At 42.7% G+C, this 20922-nt stretch overlaps 1 protein-coding gene across 1 annotated transcript in view; it reads right to left on the minus strand.

The window, feature by feature from the left end:
- Window positions 1-20922, minus strand: part of LOC119186171 (protein ECT2) — a 66363-nt gene that overhangs the window by 29421 nt on the left and 16020 nt on the right. The window contains exons 9-16 of the mRNA XM_037434892.2: window positions 20645-20766; window positions 19663-19725; window positions 17867-18101; window positions 17085-17215; window positions 15786-16088; window positions 4965-5061; window positions 3678-3759; window positions 2248-2326 (exon numbers count right to left, since the gene is read on the minus strand). Of these exons, the coding sequence (XP_037290789.1) occupies window positions 2248-2326; window positions 3678-3759; window positions 4965-5061; window positions 15786-16088; window positions 17085-17215; window positions 17867-18101; window positions 19663-19725; window positions 20645-20766 (1112 nt within the window). The remainder of the gene's footprint in view (window positions 1-2247; window positions 2327-3677; window positions 3760-4964; window positions 5062-15785; window positions 16089-17084; window positions 17216-17866; window positions 18102-19662; window positions 19726-20644; window positions 20767-20922) is intronic.

Below are 20922 nucleotides of genomic sequence, written 5' to 3' on the forward strand. Positions count from 1 at the left end.
TTCACTATACTCGGCAACAACTTTTCTTGGCGCTGAAGGGAAAGCTACGGAGGTGGAGCATCTGCACATGTAGTCCGTTTTGGCGTGCGTCTCGCTGTGGAAAGTGACGGGGGCGCACCATCAGCGTTTCATGTAGATGGAGACGTTTGAGGTGCAGGTCAAAAAGCAGGAATTTCTCACGCATTCAAAAACATGAAGTCACAACAGATAAAAGAAATACGAATAGCTTATCGATGTGAGCTGCGTCCTGTCTAAAATAGCTCCACATAGAAAATAAAGGAGGAACCCATATTAAAACGCTGAAAATACGGGCGCTACTTTGGAACTACATTCGCTGGTGGTGAGGTGCACGCGATTTGGCTCTGTAGCTTTCTCTCCAGTGCCAAGAAAATATGTTGCCGAGTATAAGCTTTTGCAAATATTGAATGCTTCGAATAGTCGAACAAATAGTCGAATTCACTTTTAATTGAATTTAAATTATTGAAAATTTCGAATTATTTGAGGCGAACGAATAGATAAATTTTGTTGCGCATGTACACCGTGTAAAGATGGTTTCACTGAAATAAAGGAGTGCTAAGCCGTGAAAGCACCTGTCCAAATGCATATTTATTTGCATGCAGCTTTTTGTACAATTGGTTTCGCTGCAGTGAGATGATGCTGAACCATGAAAGTACCCATCAAAAAAAAAAAAAAATGTGCGCTGCCACGAAGCTTCTCCTTTTCAAGGTTAAATGAACTTGTTACCCTCAATTAGATTGGTCATTTTTTAAAGGGGCCCTGAAACACTTTTTCAAGTAACCATGGAATAAATTCACTGGAAGAGCTTATTGCCCCACGCATTCAACGCTGCAAAAGTTATAAGAATCCGTCCAGTGCGAGTGGAGTTACCAAGATTTGTCGCATGCTGCAATTGCATTCGCTCATCTCTCGTCCCGACGAAAGCGCTGGAGGCTAAGCAGGGAGGAATGACAGGGGCAAAGAAAAACATAACGTGCACCTCGTGACATTGAGCACTTCCTAATTTTCTTTTTTTATTCGAATGCGCGGCTTCTTCAGTGTGATTGCTTGCGCACGCGTGGATAAGTCGCAACCTCCCGTGGCGATCTCTTTAACGACTGAGCACACCATGTTCAAATCAGCCAATGGCTGATAGATGGCTTTCTAAGAGTGATTTTTGAGCACCTTCTGTCATTTTGTCGACAAAAGAGAAAGCAATTTTTAACTGACCTTGATAATTTATTGTGAATTCCAGGCCGCGTGCTGCGCTATAATATTTGGCTCACGTGTTGTCGGGAGCCTCTATTACCGATTGGCAGCGTTTTCCGACTATGCTCAAAAAGTGTTGCAGAGCCCCTTTAAGTTTAAAAGCTTCTTATACCCCCTCTCACGCTCTTAGTATAGAAAATTTCAAAATGCAACATATTTTACAGGCTACCCCTTGCGTTCTACTGAAAGTCGAATCCTGCTACTGTTCGAAGTTGCTTCCACTTCCTTTCATGCTAAAAAAAAATGGCATTTGTACAGGCCTTGTTTCAATTTTAGAAAAATATTGTGCAGGTTAGTTTGGTCACGACAAATATGCCCTTTTTTCTTTATGTCACATATATATGAATTCGATACGAAATTATTCAACTAAAATCACTATTCGCTTCGAATTCACTTAGGACATAAAATTCACTATTCGCACAAGCCCACAGTTCCACACAACTTGCTTCACTGCCCAAGTTTAAACTGCAGACTTTACAATTTTCCTAAATTTGCTGCATTAAATCACAAAGAAAATATTGATGGCTATGAATGAAAATGAACGCTAGAGGCATTTATTATGCCTGTCCTCATTCCTATACTTGTTCATGATGCCATGATGTAAGTTTTGATCGCTAGAGGGAATTCACCTTGTTAGCGTCTGTGCGACTAACATGCTATAGCAACTGTACCTAAGGAGCAGTCACAGCGTGAGTTCGCAGTGTCTTCCAGGCCTAAGAAAGGTCACACTCACTGTTGAGTCACAGGCGATGGAGATGCAGACCATCGTCATGATCAAGTTGGGCACAGTGAATTCCAAACAAAATTAGGCATGCATTTTTGTGTATTTACAGAAATGAGCTTCTAAGACAGAGCTTCCAATTAAAACGGTGCATGGAGATCACTTACACATGCAGTTATAGCACAAAAAGAAATACATTGCAGCGCAGCGTGTAGCAGATGTGGAATTACATTCAGTGAATGCAAACCATCCTTGCTTACCGGGCACTTCTCAATGTCGTTGAATATGTCAAACATAGCCACTTGGCTCTCAGTCTTGCGTTTTCCTTCATTGATGTTTCTGCAAAGGAAACTTTTGGTTCATCTTTGGAGGCTGTGCAGTCATGCATGGGTGAAAAGTGCACAGTGATAAAAAAATTCCAGACCCCAGGTACCTTGGGAATAGACGTTATGCAAAATACGATTAGCTTAAACATTACAAGATTTTTGGAGTCTAGACTGCCACAAATTCAAAAGTAGTATGTGCACAAAAATGAGAAATTTCCTACACTAGAACGAGAAAATGCACCTAATTTGCAGGCTACACATGCAGATAGCTCGAATAACCAAGAGACATGGCTTATCGTGCACAAGTCAAGGATGTTTGATTCATAATAATAATGTCTGAGGCTTTAGGACCAGACGTTTGTTTCAGACTTCTGTTGCATGGCAAAAAAAGGTGCATGCACCTATAGACCACGTAGGGTGCTTAAAACAGAGTGAATATGTGAATCAACCATATTCCATGAACTAAGATATGTTCACAAAAAAGTGATGTCACAAGCACAAGGGAAACTTTGGCTAGTTTGTGACGGTTCATTGTTGAACAGCTTGTGGCAGCTTTGCACTAGTGGTGCCAAGCCTGAAGGAAGAGCGCAGCTGGATGGCTTTCTTACTTCTTTCTTCTCTTTCTCTCCATTTCTTGTATCTCTTTCTTGCAAGCTTCTTTCCATTTTAATTTGCAATTCTTTCTTTCCCGGCCTATTTCTCTATATTTCTCTCGTTCTGTAATGCTCCCAGTCTCTTTTTCATGCCTGTTTCTATATCTTTCTGCCTCTTTCTCGTTCTATCTTTCTATGCTGTTAACCACTTTATTTCTCTACACTTTTCTCTTCCCTATTTTTTTACCTCTTTCTTCCTATCTTACTTTCTCACATGTTTGCTTTTGTTTAACACCCGTACCTGTTGTATATAGTAGTGGAACTTGCCCAATTCCTGTGGTGCATACCCACTTGTGGAGTTTTCTGGTGACACCATACTAACTATTGCAGGCTACAACAGCTTCACTGTTAAAAAGCAATATGATGAAAAAAATTATATCACAAAACAATAAAGTGCAAGATTCTCTTCAGTACCACAGTAACACAAGCTCTTGCATATAGATCTATAGCATGCTTTTAAAACAGCTATACCTAGAGTGAGCTTGCACATGAAACTGATAACAGAAGTCTATGTGGCAGTGATTATGTGCACAGAGCTCATGCATGCCCCTTCTTGGTATATACATATCCAGGGCGGGAAGAGGGGGCCAATGCACAGCAGGCAAACGTCTCTTAACTTTGCTTGAGTGACAAGTGCCTGCCGTGACAAGAGCCCTTTGCATGAAAAGTGCATGCCATGTACATGACTGGAAAATAAGCAACCCTACTTACAGCATAATTTGATTGAGGGCCGCCACGGCTCTTTCCAGTTCCTGAAAGTCCTTGTTAGCTTTGGGCGTCCGCTTCTGAATTTCTGAAAGTGACAAAACAAAACATTGCAGTATCCCAGGCATTTTCTTAAGAGATGAGAACACAAAAGAAGTTGGTTAGAATGAAATTAAGAGTGTGGGAAAGACGCTGCAAGACGGTGTTGTCAAGTTGTCTGATAAAGAATTGGGCAAAGCGAGAGGCCGGACTGTGTTATAGAATGTTCAATTTGTTGAGTCAAAATAGTTTGCTCTTGCTGCATGTGATGTGCCTGGACCCAGTGAGAGTCAGCCACACTCATTATTTCTCTATAAAAGCCCCTATGCATATACCGCAGGTTTGCAACCACCCATTTGTCGAGTCCATCGAGCATGTAAATGTTTCGCACAATCGTGTGCAAATATCCAATGCATAAGGTCAATCTGCCGAGTAGGTGCCCCGTGTTAGGCTTTCCCAACCCTCCTTCTTGTACATGACAACTTGGGTACAGAGCATTACAATTTCAATTCACACCCGTTCTTTAAGCCCTCTTCGAGTGAGCACTTGGACCAAGAGTCCTCTGCTGGTATTGACGCCTGGCCTACAACATCGACAGACTCGCTGCAGCTATGCATGGTAAGGGCAGGATGCAGAAATTTTCTACGGGTATGACGAAGGGTTAGCTTATCGGGCATAAGGACATATGGACCACATGCTCCCATGAGGGTTGCAATGGCAAGAACTGGGAGATGTAATTCCAAGAATGGCCTGAGAGTTCTATGGCGGCAGTATCCTCCACAAAAACCAAGCTGCAAGCATAAGCACACTGCTCTCTATGTCAATGTGGCATCGCTTGCAGGCTTTTGCTATGCACAAAAAGGAGATATAGTAGTTTGGTTTCCTGCTACAATCAGCAGAGCACAATTTTGGCCAATGGAGAGTACGGAGTGCGATACACTGAGCTTATGGTAGCACCTAAAGCTGCCTCATCGCAGCTTTTACCTCAGCCTCCACCTTTGTTTGAACACTTACACTGGAAGAAGAGTTCAATCCCTTCATACGAGACCTGCACTAGTGTATCTCATGCGCACTTGTCTCTCACATCAGTGTTTAAAGTGTTTTACTGTAAGGAAAATTAAACTTCCCAATCACTGAAGAACTGTAGTCTGCAAAGCCAGGTTTGTACACTGAAGAAGCACTGGGCTGCGAAGGACATGTACACAATAGTGTAGAAATGCTACCCCCCCGATTACATCTACGAAAATTGCACACCTTTCAGCAGCAGGATCATGCTTCCCAGCCTCTGAATGGGGCGAATCATCAGTTCTGCCAGGGTCTGCCGGCCACACTCAGGCTTGGTCTGACACCTCTGAAACACCACACACATGAGAAACATAAGGGTGCCTCATTGTAGCTGCAACCATACTGCCAATCTGAATGTCGGTAAAATATTGCTACTCCTAGTGTATGAATCGCACGCTGAAATCAATGTATACACTGCTTTCAAGTTGACTGGCATGGAGTATTTGGCATGCAAATAGAAGTATTTTGGACTGTGAAGTGACGAAAGAAAAACTGTCCGGTAACTTTACATAATTTACTATACTAAATTACAATATAGGATAAACACGGGGCATTGGTGACACAGCCAACACCCGCATATGCTACCTTGTAGTGATGTTGATCATAATGGTTATGATGTTCCACAACTACCCTTTGTACATATCGGCGAACAATCATTTAACCTGCCTGTTTCATAACTTTAATGTGCTGCAAGAATCAATCCTTGGGCTTGTGCTGTTTGCAATATATATTAATTCTGCCAGACAAATTAATACAAAACACTCAGACTTATGCTGATGACTGCATTTTCTACTGTGAAATAATACATCAAATTCCCACCATGATTGAATGACAAACTTTGAATGAACGAACGTTTCTTTTTTATATTTTGAAATTCAAGTAACCTAGTCAATGAGAGTTCACTTTATTCATTGAAGAAAAAAAAACTGCCACGGCATAATGGCAAGTTTTGTATAGTTGTGTCATTAATCCTGTGTATCTGACCAAAACAAAAATGGAACATCTATTTGAATTGCAGCATCACTAACAACTAGGTCTTTGCAAGTATATTAGCACTTCGAATAACAGTATTAGAATTTGCATTGATTCAATTTTGAATTATTAGAAATGTCTAAGTATTTAAAATGAACAAATAGGTGTTGTCATAACCGCCAATACAAGGAACCGGCATGGAAGGGACGCTCATCGGCGTACCTGCCATACGCTGTCCGCGTTCCACAGGAACGCGGGAAATCTCCTGGCGCGCTGCGAGGAACGCGCATCGGCAGGCCTGCTGTACGCAGTCGGCGTCTAGCGAGTGCACGGACGGCTATAAAAGGAGCGTGTCGGGAGTGCGCTGGGCTCTCTCTCTGGACTTCGCTGGCCCGCTCGTCTCGAGTGCGCTCTGGGCCCTTGTGATGGAAAGGCGCGTCAGTACGCTCTCGTTGTAATGTACTTCTCTTGAAAATATGTAAATTAAACGCATCTTCTACTTGTTCGTGAAACGCGTCGCAAGAGTCGTCCTTCGCCGGATCCTGGGTGGCAGCCTCAACCCCTCCCCAGGCATATCAACTGGTTGGCAGCGGCGGGATCGGTTCGTGTTCTTTCCTGGTACCGATGCTGGTGAGTGCTCACTTTCCGTAGAGATTCTGCCAGGTGTTTTGGATAGATGGTGATGTTTATCCAAAAGGGTAGATTAGTTGCTGCTTTGTGAAGGATTGGTTTTATTAGAGGTACCTTCACGGCAGTTTGAGCAACGGCAGTCTGCACGGGGCGACCATGGACTTGAACAAATTGAGGAAACCGGATTTAGTGCTGTTGTGCCAGGAGCTGGGGATTGAGGTGGCGACTATACATAGAAAGCCACTTTTAATACAGGCGGTTAAGGATTCTGGCACGGATGCGGAGGAGCTCGCCGAGTGCTGGGAGCTAATTCAGGAGAGGATGAAAAGGGCACAAGAAGTCGAAGAGCGAGAGCGCCTTATGTTTGAAAGAGAAACCGTCAGACGCAAAGAAGAAGCGGAAAGCCAAGAAAGGGAGCTTGAGCGCTTGCGGCTTCAGCTTAAGATTGCAGAGGTTGAGGCGCGTCAGGAAGCGCTAGAACCAGAGATCGCGCCAGAAAAGGGCCCGCACATTTTTGAATGCATCAAGGTAGAGCATGTAGAGAACGAGGCCTTGGCCGGTCTGGAGGTAGGGACGATGTCGGAAGACGCTCCTTGCATGAATGAGGAGAGTTCCAGCAGTCCTAAAGGGCCCAGTAAGGAGCTGGAAGCTTTCTTCATGCCTCAAGAGGATGTTTCGACATCGTCAAATGTAGGCATGGATAGCGCAGTGGCCGGTGAGAGCAAGAACGCCATGCTTCAGCAGTGCAGCCCTATTATCGAGGTGATTTGCGAACATCGCAGAAAAAGAAAGAAGCGGAACCGTTCGTCACTGCGTAAGCCTAGGACAGGCCCCACTCAGTCGCAAGAAAGACGAGAGGGTAGGCCGTTAATCCATTTTAAGGAACGTCAACGGTGGCGTTCAGAGAGGTACAAGCGGCGAGCCAGGTGTGGAGGGGGAAAAGGAGGGACGTCACCCAAACGAAGCGCGCGGTTCAGTTCGACGACTTCGGAAAAGCGGCCTTGCCCGAAGGGTCAAAGTCAGAAGGGCAGAGTGGCTAAATACCGCGTAGGGGTGAACACAAAGAGAAAATGGCACAGGCTCCCCCCCCAGCTTCTGGCGTCACTTTCAAATTCCTGCGGGGAATAGGCCCAAGTGTAAAATGAGAGAGGACAGCATTGCACTGCTTAGAGTTTGTGCATTTTGTAGCTTCTGGCGTGCTCGAAAACCGCCAGGGCCGCGACCCCGTCGTGTGCGAATAAAAATAATCTAGTTGAGAAAGGGGGAACGGTCAGTTAGAGTAACTGTTACACGTGCGTGTTAAATATTGTTACTCAGTGTTGCCTTGGAGATGCATATTTGAGTCCTTTGTCAGACGCAAGTGCTACTATTTAGCCTTGTGCGTGTGCGCGCGCGTTTTTATTTCTTTGTTCGAGTTCACTTGGTCACCACCATAGTGTAGTCTTCTATTGTGCAATAAATTACGAGCCTTGCAGCAAGTTACACCTGGTGATTCTCGGGAGAGCTGAGTGTTCTCAGTGTGGGTGTCCGGTTTGAGAGCGTCTTCCCCGCTAAAGGCAGGCAGAAGATTGCTATGCCTACCGGTCCAACAGCATGGCATGGTGGACACGACGAACCAGCTATTGCGGACTGTGGCCCTTCGGTAGGGCTTCCTGCTTCCTTCGGCCAGTGGACGACCAGGCAGCGGTGACGGGGCCTTTGCAGCTGTGGACAGTCCCATGCTGTGACCAAGCGTGTGATGTGCTGGGCCTCTTTACGACATCGAGGTGCGCCTACCGTAAGACCTGCTATGCGGTGAGTGTCTCTGTGTTGTGGTGGACAGTGCTGCGCCTACGGAAACGAACTACGGCCACTTCAGGGAGCAGCGCCACTGCAGCCCTTACGTGACCTCTTCGGACGGCGGACGAGCTGTCATAACCGGCAATACAAGGAACCGGCATGCAAGGGACGCTCATCGGCGTACCTGCCATACGCTGTCCGCGTTCCACAGGAACGCGGGAAATCTCTTGGCGCGCTGCGAGGAACGCGCATCGGCAGGCCTGCTGTACGCAGTCGGCGTCTAGCGCGTGCACAAACGGCTATAAAAGGAGCGTGTAGGGAGTGCGCTGGACTCTCTCTCTGGACTTCCCTGGCCCGCTCGTCTCGAGTGCGCTCTGGGCCCTTGTGATGGAAAGGCGCGTCAGTACGCTCTCGTTGCAATGTACTTCTCTCGCAAATATGTATATTAAACGCATCTTCTACTTGTTCGTGAGACGCGTCGCAAGAGTCGTCCTTTGCCGGATCCTGGGTGGCAGCCTCAACCCCTCCCCGGGTATATCAGTGTACAGTTCAACCCACTTATAGCTGTAACAGTTTTAACAATATATCGGTTATAACAATAAAAAGCTACTGCACCATTAATTTCTGTATATTTTCTATAGTTAAATAACCCACTTACAGCAATACCTGCATGCCGCATAATCGGTTTAAACAGTAAATTATGGCTGTTCAATGTCAGTGCCAAAAGGTAATAGAACAGGAAATCCTCAAAAATAAAGGAGAAAAAAAATTCAGGTGGTTGAAATTCCGCCTACAGCCACAGCACTTCAGATTCACAGTATGTGTTGTGGTACGCAGCATAGCAGACTTAAATTTCACTACAGCGCAGCAGCGGTTGTGGCTTTTGTTCATTCACTTTCAGGCATCATAAGATATTTCACAGGTTATACTTGCATTCAACCAAAATTCAAATCCTGCTACCATTCAAAGTTGCTTCCAATTTCTTTCAACCAAAAAGAATAATTTTTACACATGCCTTGTTTCAATTAAAAAAAAATGGTGCAGGTTAGTTGGGTCGTGACAAATATAATCATATTTCTTTATAATATGAGGTAAATTGTATTCGAATCTGATTCAAAATTATTCGACCACATCACTAATCGCGTAAGCCTACTAACAATACATTGAAGTACAAGTAATAGTGATCAAGGAGCAGCGAGTGGCTTATGTATGAACAGCTTGCATGAGCTCATACATAAAATACTCGCATTTAAAGTTTGAATATTTGTCTCAACTAGAGACTGGATTTCAGGCAAATGCCTATTTTGTTCCTGGTGCTCCTACCCCCCCACCCCCCTTTATATATGAGCCCGAATTAAAGGTTCAGAAGGGCTTTTTAGAGTAGACTCTAGTTAAGAAGGAACCGGGAAAATATGACCCATTTAACAGGAGTTCCGTTCACTGAGAGAGGAGCAGGAGTGCAGAATCAAGTATGAAGCTAATCATATTTGGGCAGTTTAGTATAAGAAGCAGTTACATTTAAGAGATTTCCATTTACGGAGAGTCTACTGTCTAGTGTTTTTAAGTGTTTATAAATGCCTTCCTTGGCATTTGTGCCTGAATGCCTATAAGAGCCTATATTCAGAATAGGCAACTTGGGTGCAGTTTGAGAAAGTCAAAGTGGCCCTGCAACACTTTTAAACATGGTCAGAAAACGCTGCCAATCGGTAGTAGAGGCTCCCAAGAACACGCGAGCCAAATATTATAGCATAGCAAAAGGCCTGGAATTCACAATAAATTCTCAAAGTCAGCTAAAAATTGCTTTCTCTTCTTTCGACAAATGATAAAAGAAGCTACAAAATCACTCACAGCCGTTCTATCAGCCACTGGCTGATTTGAACATGGCGTGCTTGGTCGCTACAAGAATAGCCGCGGAAAGCCGCAACTTGTCTACCCGTGCGCACGCGATCGGACTAAAGAAGTCACGTATTCAAGAAAAAAAAAAGTGCTCAAAGTTATGAGGCACGCGTGACTTACTTTCTTTGCCCGTGCCATCCCTCCCTGCATAGCTTCCAGCACTTTTGTCAGGACGAGAGAATGAGAGAAGAGAATGCAATTGGAGCGTGCAACAAATCTTTGTAGCTCCATCTGTATTGGATGGATTCAAACACTCTAGCGGGGGTGAATTTGTGAGGCAATAAGCACTTTTAGTGAATCAATTTCATGGCTACTTGAAAAAGTATTGCAGGGACCCTTTAATGATGTTACCGGGCAACACTGTCAGTAAGTTTCCTGGGCTAAAATCTACGGGGCCCTGCAGTTTAACCAACTTCCAGAAAATAACAGCTAGCAGTAGTGAAAGTGAATGCACTAGCCAAGGTATGCCGCCATGCTGACGTGGTGCATGCATTTGGTGAATGCAAAACTGCAAAGAGTCGTCAGAGGAAAAGAGTGAAGAAAAAAAAAAAGTGATGCGCACGAGACTTTGTTACAAAATTTCCTCTGAAGGTCTCCATAGCCAAAAGAAGAAATTGGCTCGATGCGATTGGACCTTGCCAATAGGTGCCATTTCTCTCTTTTGGTCTTTTAGCTGTCTGATTGATATGTTGGGTTTAACATCCCAAAACCACTAAATGATTATGAGAGACTCGGTAGTAGAGGGCTCCGGAAATTTCGACCACCTGGAGCTCTTTAACGTGCACCCAAATCTGGGCACACAAGTCTACAGCATTTTCGCCTCCATCGAAAATGCAACCGCTGCACCCAGGATTTGATCCTGCGACCTGCGGGTCAGCAGCCGAGTACATTAGCCACTAGACCAGTACATTAGCCACTAGTGGGGGCTCTTTTAGCTGTCTGGAAATGTGCTCTTGCTTTGCCCAGCTCAGCCATGCCAATAAGAAAAACATCTAGGAGTGTGTTGATTAGACAGTGCACACATGACTCACCATGCTACAGAATGGAGAGACTGTATTCTTCGAACCATGCAGGAAAATGACCATTGCATGGCCATGTTCAAATGTTGGCGCCTTTGTGCCATTATATGAACAGGAACTATCTTCATGTCATAGTATTTGCACTCGTGTAAAAATTTATTGTGCCTATATTTACAATGTTGGTGTTGAGAAAAGGACCAGCTGCCATCCCCAAGGCAGAGCCCCCATTGGCCTCTTCTTTGTTGGAACAAACAGATATTAATGCAAATTGTGCCGCTTGTGTTCTACATAATATTCAATCGAGCCATCACCGTGTACTGCCAGTTGATGAGAACCACATTCAAATATGGTTCCCAATTAACACGCAAGATAGTAATTGATGCAGCATAAATTGGGAGACTTGGCAATAGCTGTGCGAGTATACCATCCATTGCCTTGACAGAAAAAGAACTTCACTATTTGTCCCGCACGCACGATAGCGGAAAGTGACGTCGGCTGATCCCTCATTTTGGCTTTTTGCAAATATTGGTTTGCGATCTTTTTTTCACGTGTCGTTTTTCTTTACATTGTTTTGTTTCAAAAAGGAACTCAATTGTAAGTTCAGCGCTCGTCTGCGTTTCTTCCTATCCCTTGTCGCTTGCTGCACTGTTGCCAAAAAATCGACCAACAACTTGCCCAAAGAATTGTAACACTTGTAAAAAATGAAATGGGCATGCCGGGAATCTATTAAGTGCATGGAACATGAGGAGGGAGCGGCGTCTAATGAGGTTGACTTGTGGATGCTAGGTGCACCTCCCCCTTGTAGTGCTGAACGCTACGTGCGAAAGCTAACCACGACAAACTTTTTCTTGGGTCAAAATAAACAGTTTCTGTGTTTTTTAAGACGATTAACCTTCTCATGGCTATAAGCAACACTCTTTCAAGGAAGATAGCAGAATATGTGTGAAACAAATTAAGGGGGCAGACTGCTCTTTGGGACCAAAAAGTGACAAAAAAAAAATCATTTTTTAAAATTGACATATTTGGTATCTGCAAGTATTTTGCTATCTCTCTGCAAATTTTTACACAGCAGGAAGTGGTAATTTTTTTATAATGTCATTCTAACTGTCCAGATTCTTGGTGCTGTTAGCATGCAGAACACGCAAGAAAATGGGGAACCAACTTCGACGCCTCTTTATAATTTGCCGGCACCTGTGTTAGAATCTCTGCTATGAATTTATGAGCACTTTTATGAGGATTGCAAAACATGCACACCATGATTGTTGCTTTTTGAAGAAGCTGCGTGTTTTCAGTTTTTTCCATTTTTCTCAAAAAAGTAAATTTACAACTGTTCAATTTTGAGGCCTCAATATCTCTGCAGCTAGGGCAGGTACAACAATAATTCTTTTTGCAATGGAAACCTGTATGTGTGTAGGGTGCAAGTACGAGAGCAGAGTTTAGAGAACAAGCCTTTTTAATTAATTACTCATCAAAATTTTAATACAGTACCAACTGCTTTTGAAGATGGATAGTTCATTTTGCTGTAAAATAATAAGAAAAGCTTAAAAACAAAAAAAAACTCTTGCACTATTTCAATCTATAGTCATTAGTCTATGTTAGGATATTTTAAATATCACTTTTAATTAAGCACTTTTTTTTATGGCGGCCTTAAACAATAGGGGGAAGAACTTAAGTTATCTCAGGAATAAGATGAGCTACAGAAAAACTAATAAACATTTGAAATCAGCAGAGAAAACTGTATAATTCTGTGCAGTTTGATCAAGATTACCGAAGAAATAAAAAATGTCTAAAAGCAGTCTGCCCCCTTAATCCCAATGTGCAGTATATGGTGGTTCTCCTGTAAAATGCCTTCTATTTAGTCTCCATTTTTTGCAGGCTCTTCAATGACCTCTCGAATAGAAAGACATTGAAATTTTTTTCATCCCTAGAAAAAATTTGAGTCAGAAAGGGAGATACTCTAATTGCTGTCACAATAATAAGACAGTTTTTACTGCTAAATAAATGTTTTGGGTGAGCTCTGCCTTCGTTTCTTTTTTGTTTAATTTGTGCTTTTCTTCAAATTTTCGCACTGAAACTGCATACAACAAAAACCTGTTTATAACACATTTTTTTAGGAGTTTGCCAATTTTGTTATATCTAGGTTCAACTGTCTTTTGCGGTCCTTGCCAGGTCAAGAAAATCAATCTGACTGTATAAACAAGCATTGCATGTGATTGTACACTGTACAGGATGACTGCAAGATAATTGTATGAATTGAATTTTGTTTTTGTTTTTAATTTTATTTTTATTTACTCATACTGTTGGCCTGTCGGCCGTTACAGGGTGGGTCAAAGCGGGATATTTGCATGGTCAAGATCGTGTGACTTGAGGAGAGAAAAAATAAGAATCCATAATACATAAGAAAAAAACAAGCGTACATAAAAAAAAGAAACCATACTACATAAGAAACCGTACATAAGATACCACACACAAGAAAACATAAGCGTACATAAGCGAAATAGTTCCTGTATACATGATCAAATTATACGACATCATAAATGCACAGTTAACAAGCGATGTTAGAAAATATAACCGACCATTAACCGTACAAAAACACACAGCAGTACATGTGAAATAATCCGTACATACACCGATCAAACAATACAAAGCTAACAACACAATGCAACAACTGAACTCGAACAACCACTAAATAGACAGCATGTGTAAAGGCGTACGTCTTTAATGACCTACTAGGTTATTTTCAAACTGTTCTACACTATTACTTTCTCGCGTTTGTAGTGGCAATTGATTCGATTCTTTAATGGTTCTTGGGAAGAAAGAAAATGCGTAAATGTTAATGTGCATCTGAGGTATTTCGAAAGTATCATCTTTGATTCTTCGCAATGCTCTACCTTGTCGTGCTATCAAGTACTGACTGCTATTGATGTTGAATTTGTTTTTAGAGAGAAGGTAAAAAAACTTTAGTCTTGCTATGCGCCTGCGTTCCGCAAGCGTGGGCAAGTTTAGCAAACCGAGCATTTCGGTGACGGAATCTGTGCGAGAGTATCGCGCTAGAATAAACCTTGCTGCTCATCGTTGAACTCTTTTCAGTCTATGAATTAACCCTGACTGATGAGGGTCCCAGATTATACTGGCATACTCTAGCGTGGGCCGAACGAAGGTCAAATAAGCTGTTAGTTTTACTGACTGTGAGGCTAATTGCAGTTTCCGTCGCAAGAACCAAGCTTCTTTTCCGCAGTTTCGCATATTTTGCCAACATGGTAAGACCAGCTTAAATTTGTGGATATATTTACGCCTAAGTATTTCAGCATGTCAACCGTAGAAAGCACCAAGGAATTCACTGAGTAATTAAAGTAGAAGATGTTTACTTTGTTTGTTACGCGCAATAAAACAGTTTTATTCTCATTTATTTCCATTTTCCATTTGTCGCACCATTCTTCTACTGTCCTAAGAGCGTCACTGAGTAACTCCTGATCAACCAGGCTATCAATTTCTTTGTACAATAGACAATCATCAGCGAAAAGCCGGACAGTGATCCTTTCGTCAATTTCAGAGGTGATACCATTATTAAAGACTAGGAATAGCACTGGGCCTAACACAGACCCTTGGGAAACACCTGACGTCACGTTCAACGGTTTTGATTTAATGTGTTCTACTTCTACGTACTGCGTTCTGCCTCGAAGGTACGCGGTTATCCATTTTACTATTTGTTCGTTTATTCCCATAACTGCCAGTTTCAGAAGCAGTTCTGCATGTAGCACTCTGTCGAATGCTTTCGACAGATCAAGATAAATGGCATCTATCTGTTTCTTTTTGTTTAACGTCATGGCAAAGTCATTAATTGTTTCAAGAAGCTGTGTTGCTGTGGAAAGGCGCTGTCGGAATCCATGCTGGTTGGGAAAAAATATGTAGTCATTGTCAATATACGCGTAAATTGACTTCGCTACAATGTGTTCTAGGAGCTTGCAGCAAACGCAGGTCAGCGATATTGGACGATAGTTTTCAATGAATTGCTTATCACCAGATTTGTGCATAGGTATAACCTTTGCCGTAAGCCAATCATCAGGGATTCAGCAATCTGCGAGTGATGTGTCAAATATAATCTTTAAGTAATGAGCAACCCATTCCACATACCTGTACAGAAACGCATTCGGTATTTCATCAGGGCCTACTGACTTTTTTACGTCAATATTCAGTAGTTGGACCACAATTCCCTCATAAGAGACTTCAACATCTGGCATTTTTTGAGCGAAGCAATGGAGAGGGGGCGGATTCGACACCGGACTGTGACGGAGTAGAAAACACAGACTGAAAGAATTCGTTGTAAGAAGAAGTGATTACTGCAGGATCAGTAACCACTGTGTTATCCACAACAATGCTAAGTGACTCGTTATCTTTTTTCGACATGTGACGCCAAAATTTATCAGAAGACTTTATCATGAACTCTGTCAGTGTTTCTTTGTAATATCTATTTTTGGCTTCTGTAATCATGGAACGCAGTTGTGCAGACAATTCAGTTATCTTCGCGCGGTTTTTTGTTACTTTGAGTCTCTGGCGGCTTATTCTACGCTTCAGTTTGATTATTTCTCTGCTTATCCAAGGGTTCCGTTTAGTTTTTTTACAGCACTTAGTTCCAGCGCAGATTCCAACAACAGTCTGATCAGGGCAATAGATTATCTTGAGATTTGCCTGTACATGTAAAAAAGCCACATACCTTGAGGAAGGCGTGAAACCTAGGCCGCTGCCGATCACACTGGGAGAGGGTTTCCTTGGCTCGTTCGAAGGAGTTGACGAAGGGTGGGTAGGCCTTCTCAAACGCCTCGCGGTGCTTCAACACTGCTTCGCCTATCGAGTGATCGTCAGTCCAGGTGCGCAGCATTGCCTGCAGCTGGAGCTGTAGGCTGCGGTGCACCTCGTAGATGGGAGGAAGGTGGCCAAAAATTAGTCGCACCTCAGCAGGATCCAGCAGCGGCTCCCCTGGCATACTGCTTGGGTCCTCCAGGGGGGCCTTGAACAGCTGCAATCAACAAGTATGATTGACCAAGGGCATCAGACTAGTTTTAATCAGCTGTAAGCTACAATGAATTGCACGAGTGTTTCAATTTCTTACCCATTTGAACACAATTGATAAAACCAGTTGAATTTGACTCAAGTGGCTGTCTACTTTCCCTGATCCCCGTATACTTTCCTGAGCATTATTGTCTGTTCATTCTCATCAATATTGTGTCGAGAAAAAAAAATGGGTCATCAACATTTCCACTTATTTCCGGCTACTCCATTGGCATTCATGCCAGACTTTAAAATATATATGTATAACTTGGTGATAGTGCGGAACTGGATTTAGCGCAGGTGCTACTTGCGATACCAGCTGTACTCTAGAAAGTTAGGCACATGTGCCGATATGCTGCAGGTAACCATTTTTATCAGTATCACTGCTTCAGTGAGCGTAGCCTCAGTGAACCACACGTCGCCTTTCCAGGTTTAGCCTCAAGGCAAATTAGGGGAGTAGGGCACAGTGTTGTTGAACGTGAGGCAGCCAGGTCCAACTCCCGCTCCCAGCCGCTACTTTTTACTTTTCAATTGAGTGAAACGTAGAAATTTTTTCTGTACAATGCTTCGGGTCTAAGCAAATTCAGTGATACTAGACAATAATAGAGTATTTGGCTACGGCACCTTGCATCTTCTGTGCTGAGTGAGATTACTAAAAGCCACTAATCAAACAGTCCCGAGAGAGACCACAGCCAATGCGGGGAGTAGGACACAGTGTTTCTGAACGCGAGTTTGCCAGGTCCAACTCCCACTCGCAGCCATTACTTTTTACTTTCCAATAAAGTGAAACGTAAAAATTTTTTCGGTACAATAGTTCAGGCACAAGATATTCAGTGACACAAGACAATAACAGAGCATTTGGCTATGGCATCTTGCTATTTCTGTGCTGATTCAGGTCACTAAAAGCCATTGATCAAACAGTCCTGAAAAAGATCACAGCTAATGCAGAGTGTAATTGCCATACCGTGAGAATGGAGTGCAGAATGGCAACGTAGTTGGTCTCGGTCTGCAGTAGCTCCAAACAGACCTGCTGCCGTTTGGACATGCGGGTCAGGTCAGATGGCTCTTTGTTTTCTTGGCCTTCTGTGTCAAGAACTGCAGTGTGCAATGAAACACCAAAAGGTCTTCAAAAACCGACTACTGCTAAGATATGCTCTCAAACAATGGTTTCCAAAGGCAAAGCAAGAATGAATGTTCTAAACCAATTTGAGCAAAAGTTATGTCAAGTTGCTCACAGCATCCGTTACTGTTTGATTGCATGAGGTTCACTTCAGATTACCGAGATCTGCTGGTTTGTCTCGTAACACACTCAGTTAAAAAAATGGTTGCTTCCCAAAAGGCACATGAAATATTCGACATTTTAAAATATACCTACTGTACTACAACAGTAATTTCTTATTTCAAGCCAGCATACAGAAATAAACTCTGCAAGTTTCATCAAGACAGTACAGGATTTAAGATATATTGGAACCATGAAAAGCAGGAGAGAGGTAGTCAGCCGAAACTCTTATCTGTGCTTATATCACTCCTCTATTTACTTCCAACCTGACCATAAAAACATGTCAGCCAAAAATACTAACAAAAAGAGCAAATGACTGAGACATGCACAGTAAATGAATCCTATATTCCAGTTAACAAAGGCTGGATTTAGAGTCCCTTCAATTTAATGTTACCAGATACTCCAGTTGCTTTACAGCAACTTCATTTACTTTCTGATAGGTGAGCTGGCTATCAATGGTTCCTCACCTGTGGAGAGTTGCTTGTCAGGAGAGAGGGTGATGTCAAGAATTGTGATAGACTTGTTGGCTGAAACCCGCCGGCGGTGCCGGGGGCTCTCCGGAGAGAAGGGGTCTACAAGCACACTCTGCTCAGCTTCCTGGGCCAGCTGCTGGGCAAGACTCTCGCGCAGTTTGCGCCGCTTGCTCTCCGAACGCGGGGCACCAGTTGAGGACCGCAATGGAGTTGCAGCTGCCACAGGAGCCTGCAGCATGACACTTGGTGTGACCAACTCTGAAAAATCAGTGGCTCAAGGTACAAGATGTGGTCACATGTGTGCATGTCTTGCCAGTGGCCATGGCACAACATCCACATCGCACACATTGTGCTCTTCGACTGATGCACAGTGACGATGGACCACACCATGCTGGCGCCAAGGGATTAGTTTTTGAGCACCTACAGCTAGCAAAGCCATCAATGCACGTATAAGCTGCAACTTCTTTTGCTTGTCCTAGCATCACTCTCGAAGTGTTTGTTGCAAAAAATATTTGATCCTCTTGCCAAAGTGCATTGTGGTCATTCAACACGCATGCACATATACCCACAATAAAAAAAAAAACTGGCTTGTTCGCAACTAAGAGTAAAAATAAGCATAGAATTGCTACCTCTGGCCACGACATGACGTCGGCCTGAAAGCTTATCGAACCAAAATGGCGACAGAAATACGCAATCTTGTAAAAGTACAGCAGTCTTGTGATAATTCAAAGTCTGATAATTCGTACTTTCTATTAATTTAACAAAATTCATATTTTTGGTTGGCCCACTATTCTTGCAATGTGTTTAAAAAGCCACCTAATGCAAACTCGGTCATTTCGTTACTTTGTGCTTTTTGCATGTCCTTACCAGAAAGTATCTACTGCTTTCCTGCGATTTTGAAAATTCACATGCTTATATAATCATAAGAGCAGAAAAACGAAAAATAAGTGCCTCAAGCGTAAAACGACACAGCAAGTATGAAAGCAACATGCACGACATTCGGCTATTTCTATTTTTCCGGCGTGCTGGCAAAGGCCATAGCAAGTGACCTGGATTTCGTCCATCACAGTGCTGTAACTACACCACACATTTTTTGATCCCCCATGTCATTGCAAAGGAAGCATCGAACGCTACCTTTAAAGAGAAATTGGCTATGAATCAACAAGTCGATGCTGGAGTAAGAAAGACTGAAGTGGCACTGCAACATGGTATCATCAAGAGCACTCTGACAACCATTCTGAAAGCCAAACACGAGTTGCAGAATGACGCAAGCAGCTTTGTTCCTGATTGAAAAGGCTTCTGCTGTCTTTTGGCTCAAGTGCCTTCCGCTACATAGCTCAGGTTAAAAAATGTTTGACAGCAACAGAAAACTCTAAGAGTGAACCAGCTCTACTTACTGGCATAGAGAGCTTTGTGTTGAAGGCACACGTAGCAAAGAAGCAGCTAACCATTCACAATTTCTGGTCTGGTCATCAGTAAATAGGCAATAAACTTGTGGACCTTACATTTCGGTTTTTCGTTTATTTTGTGTAGTTAGGGTTTAAAGACACTTGAAAAAATTTTAAATATGATTAAAATCAATGCTTAATCTTTGCATGGAGTGAGCTTTCCCAGTCTTACATACCAGAATTAAAACAAAATCCAGGGGTGCCTTCAAGTTCTAATTACCGAGAGTCGACTATTGAAGAAACATCAGTATCTTCATGACAAGGTAAAAAGAACAGCAGATTACTGTCAGCGAGAATGCTCATGCATGGGCGTAACACCACACGACAAAAATGTGAACTCACGTGCTCATAATAGTACCCTCCAGCCATGAAACACCGGGCATGTTGAATACTCGCCCAAAACCACTGCAGATTGAAAAAGAGAGAGCGAGCGAAAAGAAAGATCTCAGTACAAAGCATCTGCAAAAAAGTCCAACTGCGTAATGCCATTTTTCGCTCCTATTACAAATGAGACACTCTTTGCCGCTCACAAAGGGTAAAAAATGCTGCAATTCTGCAGCACACCTGTTCTCAGCTGACTTTCCCAGCATTTGCAAGTGCAACCACGGAGATCATTTCCGTGGTCGTACGCTGGTCATAAAATAACGAAGTTTAACTCCTACACGAGAACTGAAAAAATGCTTGGTGCAACAACACTACGTAAAAGGCCACACTTTCTGTAAACTCGAAGTTAATTTTTAGATACTTCTAGAATAAGAAAGAGCCAAGCTAGTTGGTACTTATTCATATTTAAAAGACTGGGTGTGCAAACACCTAAACAAGAGAGAAGTCAAAACAGCATTCGTGGTGTCTTGACTTGTGGTGCCATATTTAAAGATTATGTAGTTTTCAACAAATAGAGTATTTTACATGCCTACTTGGAAGCATTATTTTTGATAAACTTAGGGAGCGAACAAGTGCGACACTCACAATAATGAATAGATGTTCCAAACTCATTGGAACAAAAGTTGTTGAAATTTCACTCATGAAAGTTCGTAACACAACTTTTGTTCAAATTAGCTTGGAATGTTAATTTTTTAAAAAACTGTCCGGTATTACTGAGATATGTTGATTTACTCTCAGTCAGTCTAGAAGAAGAAATCTTTCTCTCAAACAGACACAAACAATTTTTACATTTTAGAAAATGTTGTGTACAAGAAAAGTAATTGCATATTTGGAATCGGCACACTAACGTACACTGACTAAGCAAGTTTTAAGAGTATTTGCAAAGAAATTAAAAAAAAAAGTTTTAAAGTGCCATTCCCTCCTTAAATGCTGTGCTCACCTCAGACTTGACTACGTGCGCCTTGTGGCTGATATCTGAAGGCACTACAGGTGCCACAGGATTGGAGTCGTCAACGACGAGGAAATTGCAACCAGGGTCTGTTGGCTCAACCACCTGAGCACCTGCAACCCAGACATCACCTCAGTTGTAGAGTGCATTTGCACTGTGCAGTCAACCCGTAATGGCACAATAAGCAGTAATTGTAAGCTTTGCTGAAAAATTGTTATGCCAGCAGATAAAGACCGAAAAGTATTTCAGGTATGGTTATTTTAACAATT

This window comes from Rhipicephalus microplus, chromosome 1 (assembly GCF_043290135.1).
Source record: "Rhipicephalus microplus isolate Deutch F79 chromosome 1, USDA_Rmic, whole genome shotgun sequence".
NCBI classification, from domain to species: domain Eukaryota; kingdom Metazoa; phylum Arthropoda; class Arachnida; order Ixodida; family Ixodidae; genus Rhipicephalus; species Rhipicephalus microplus.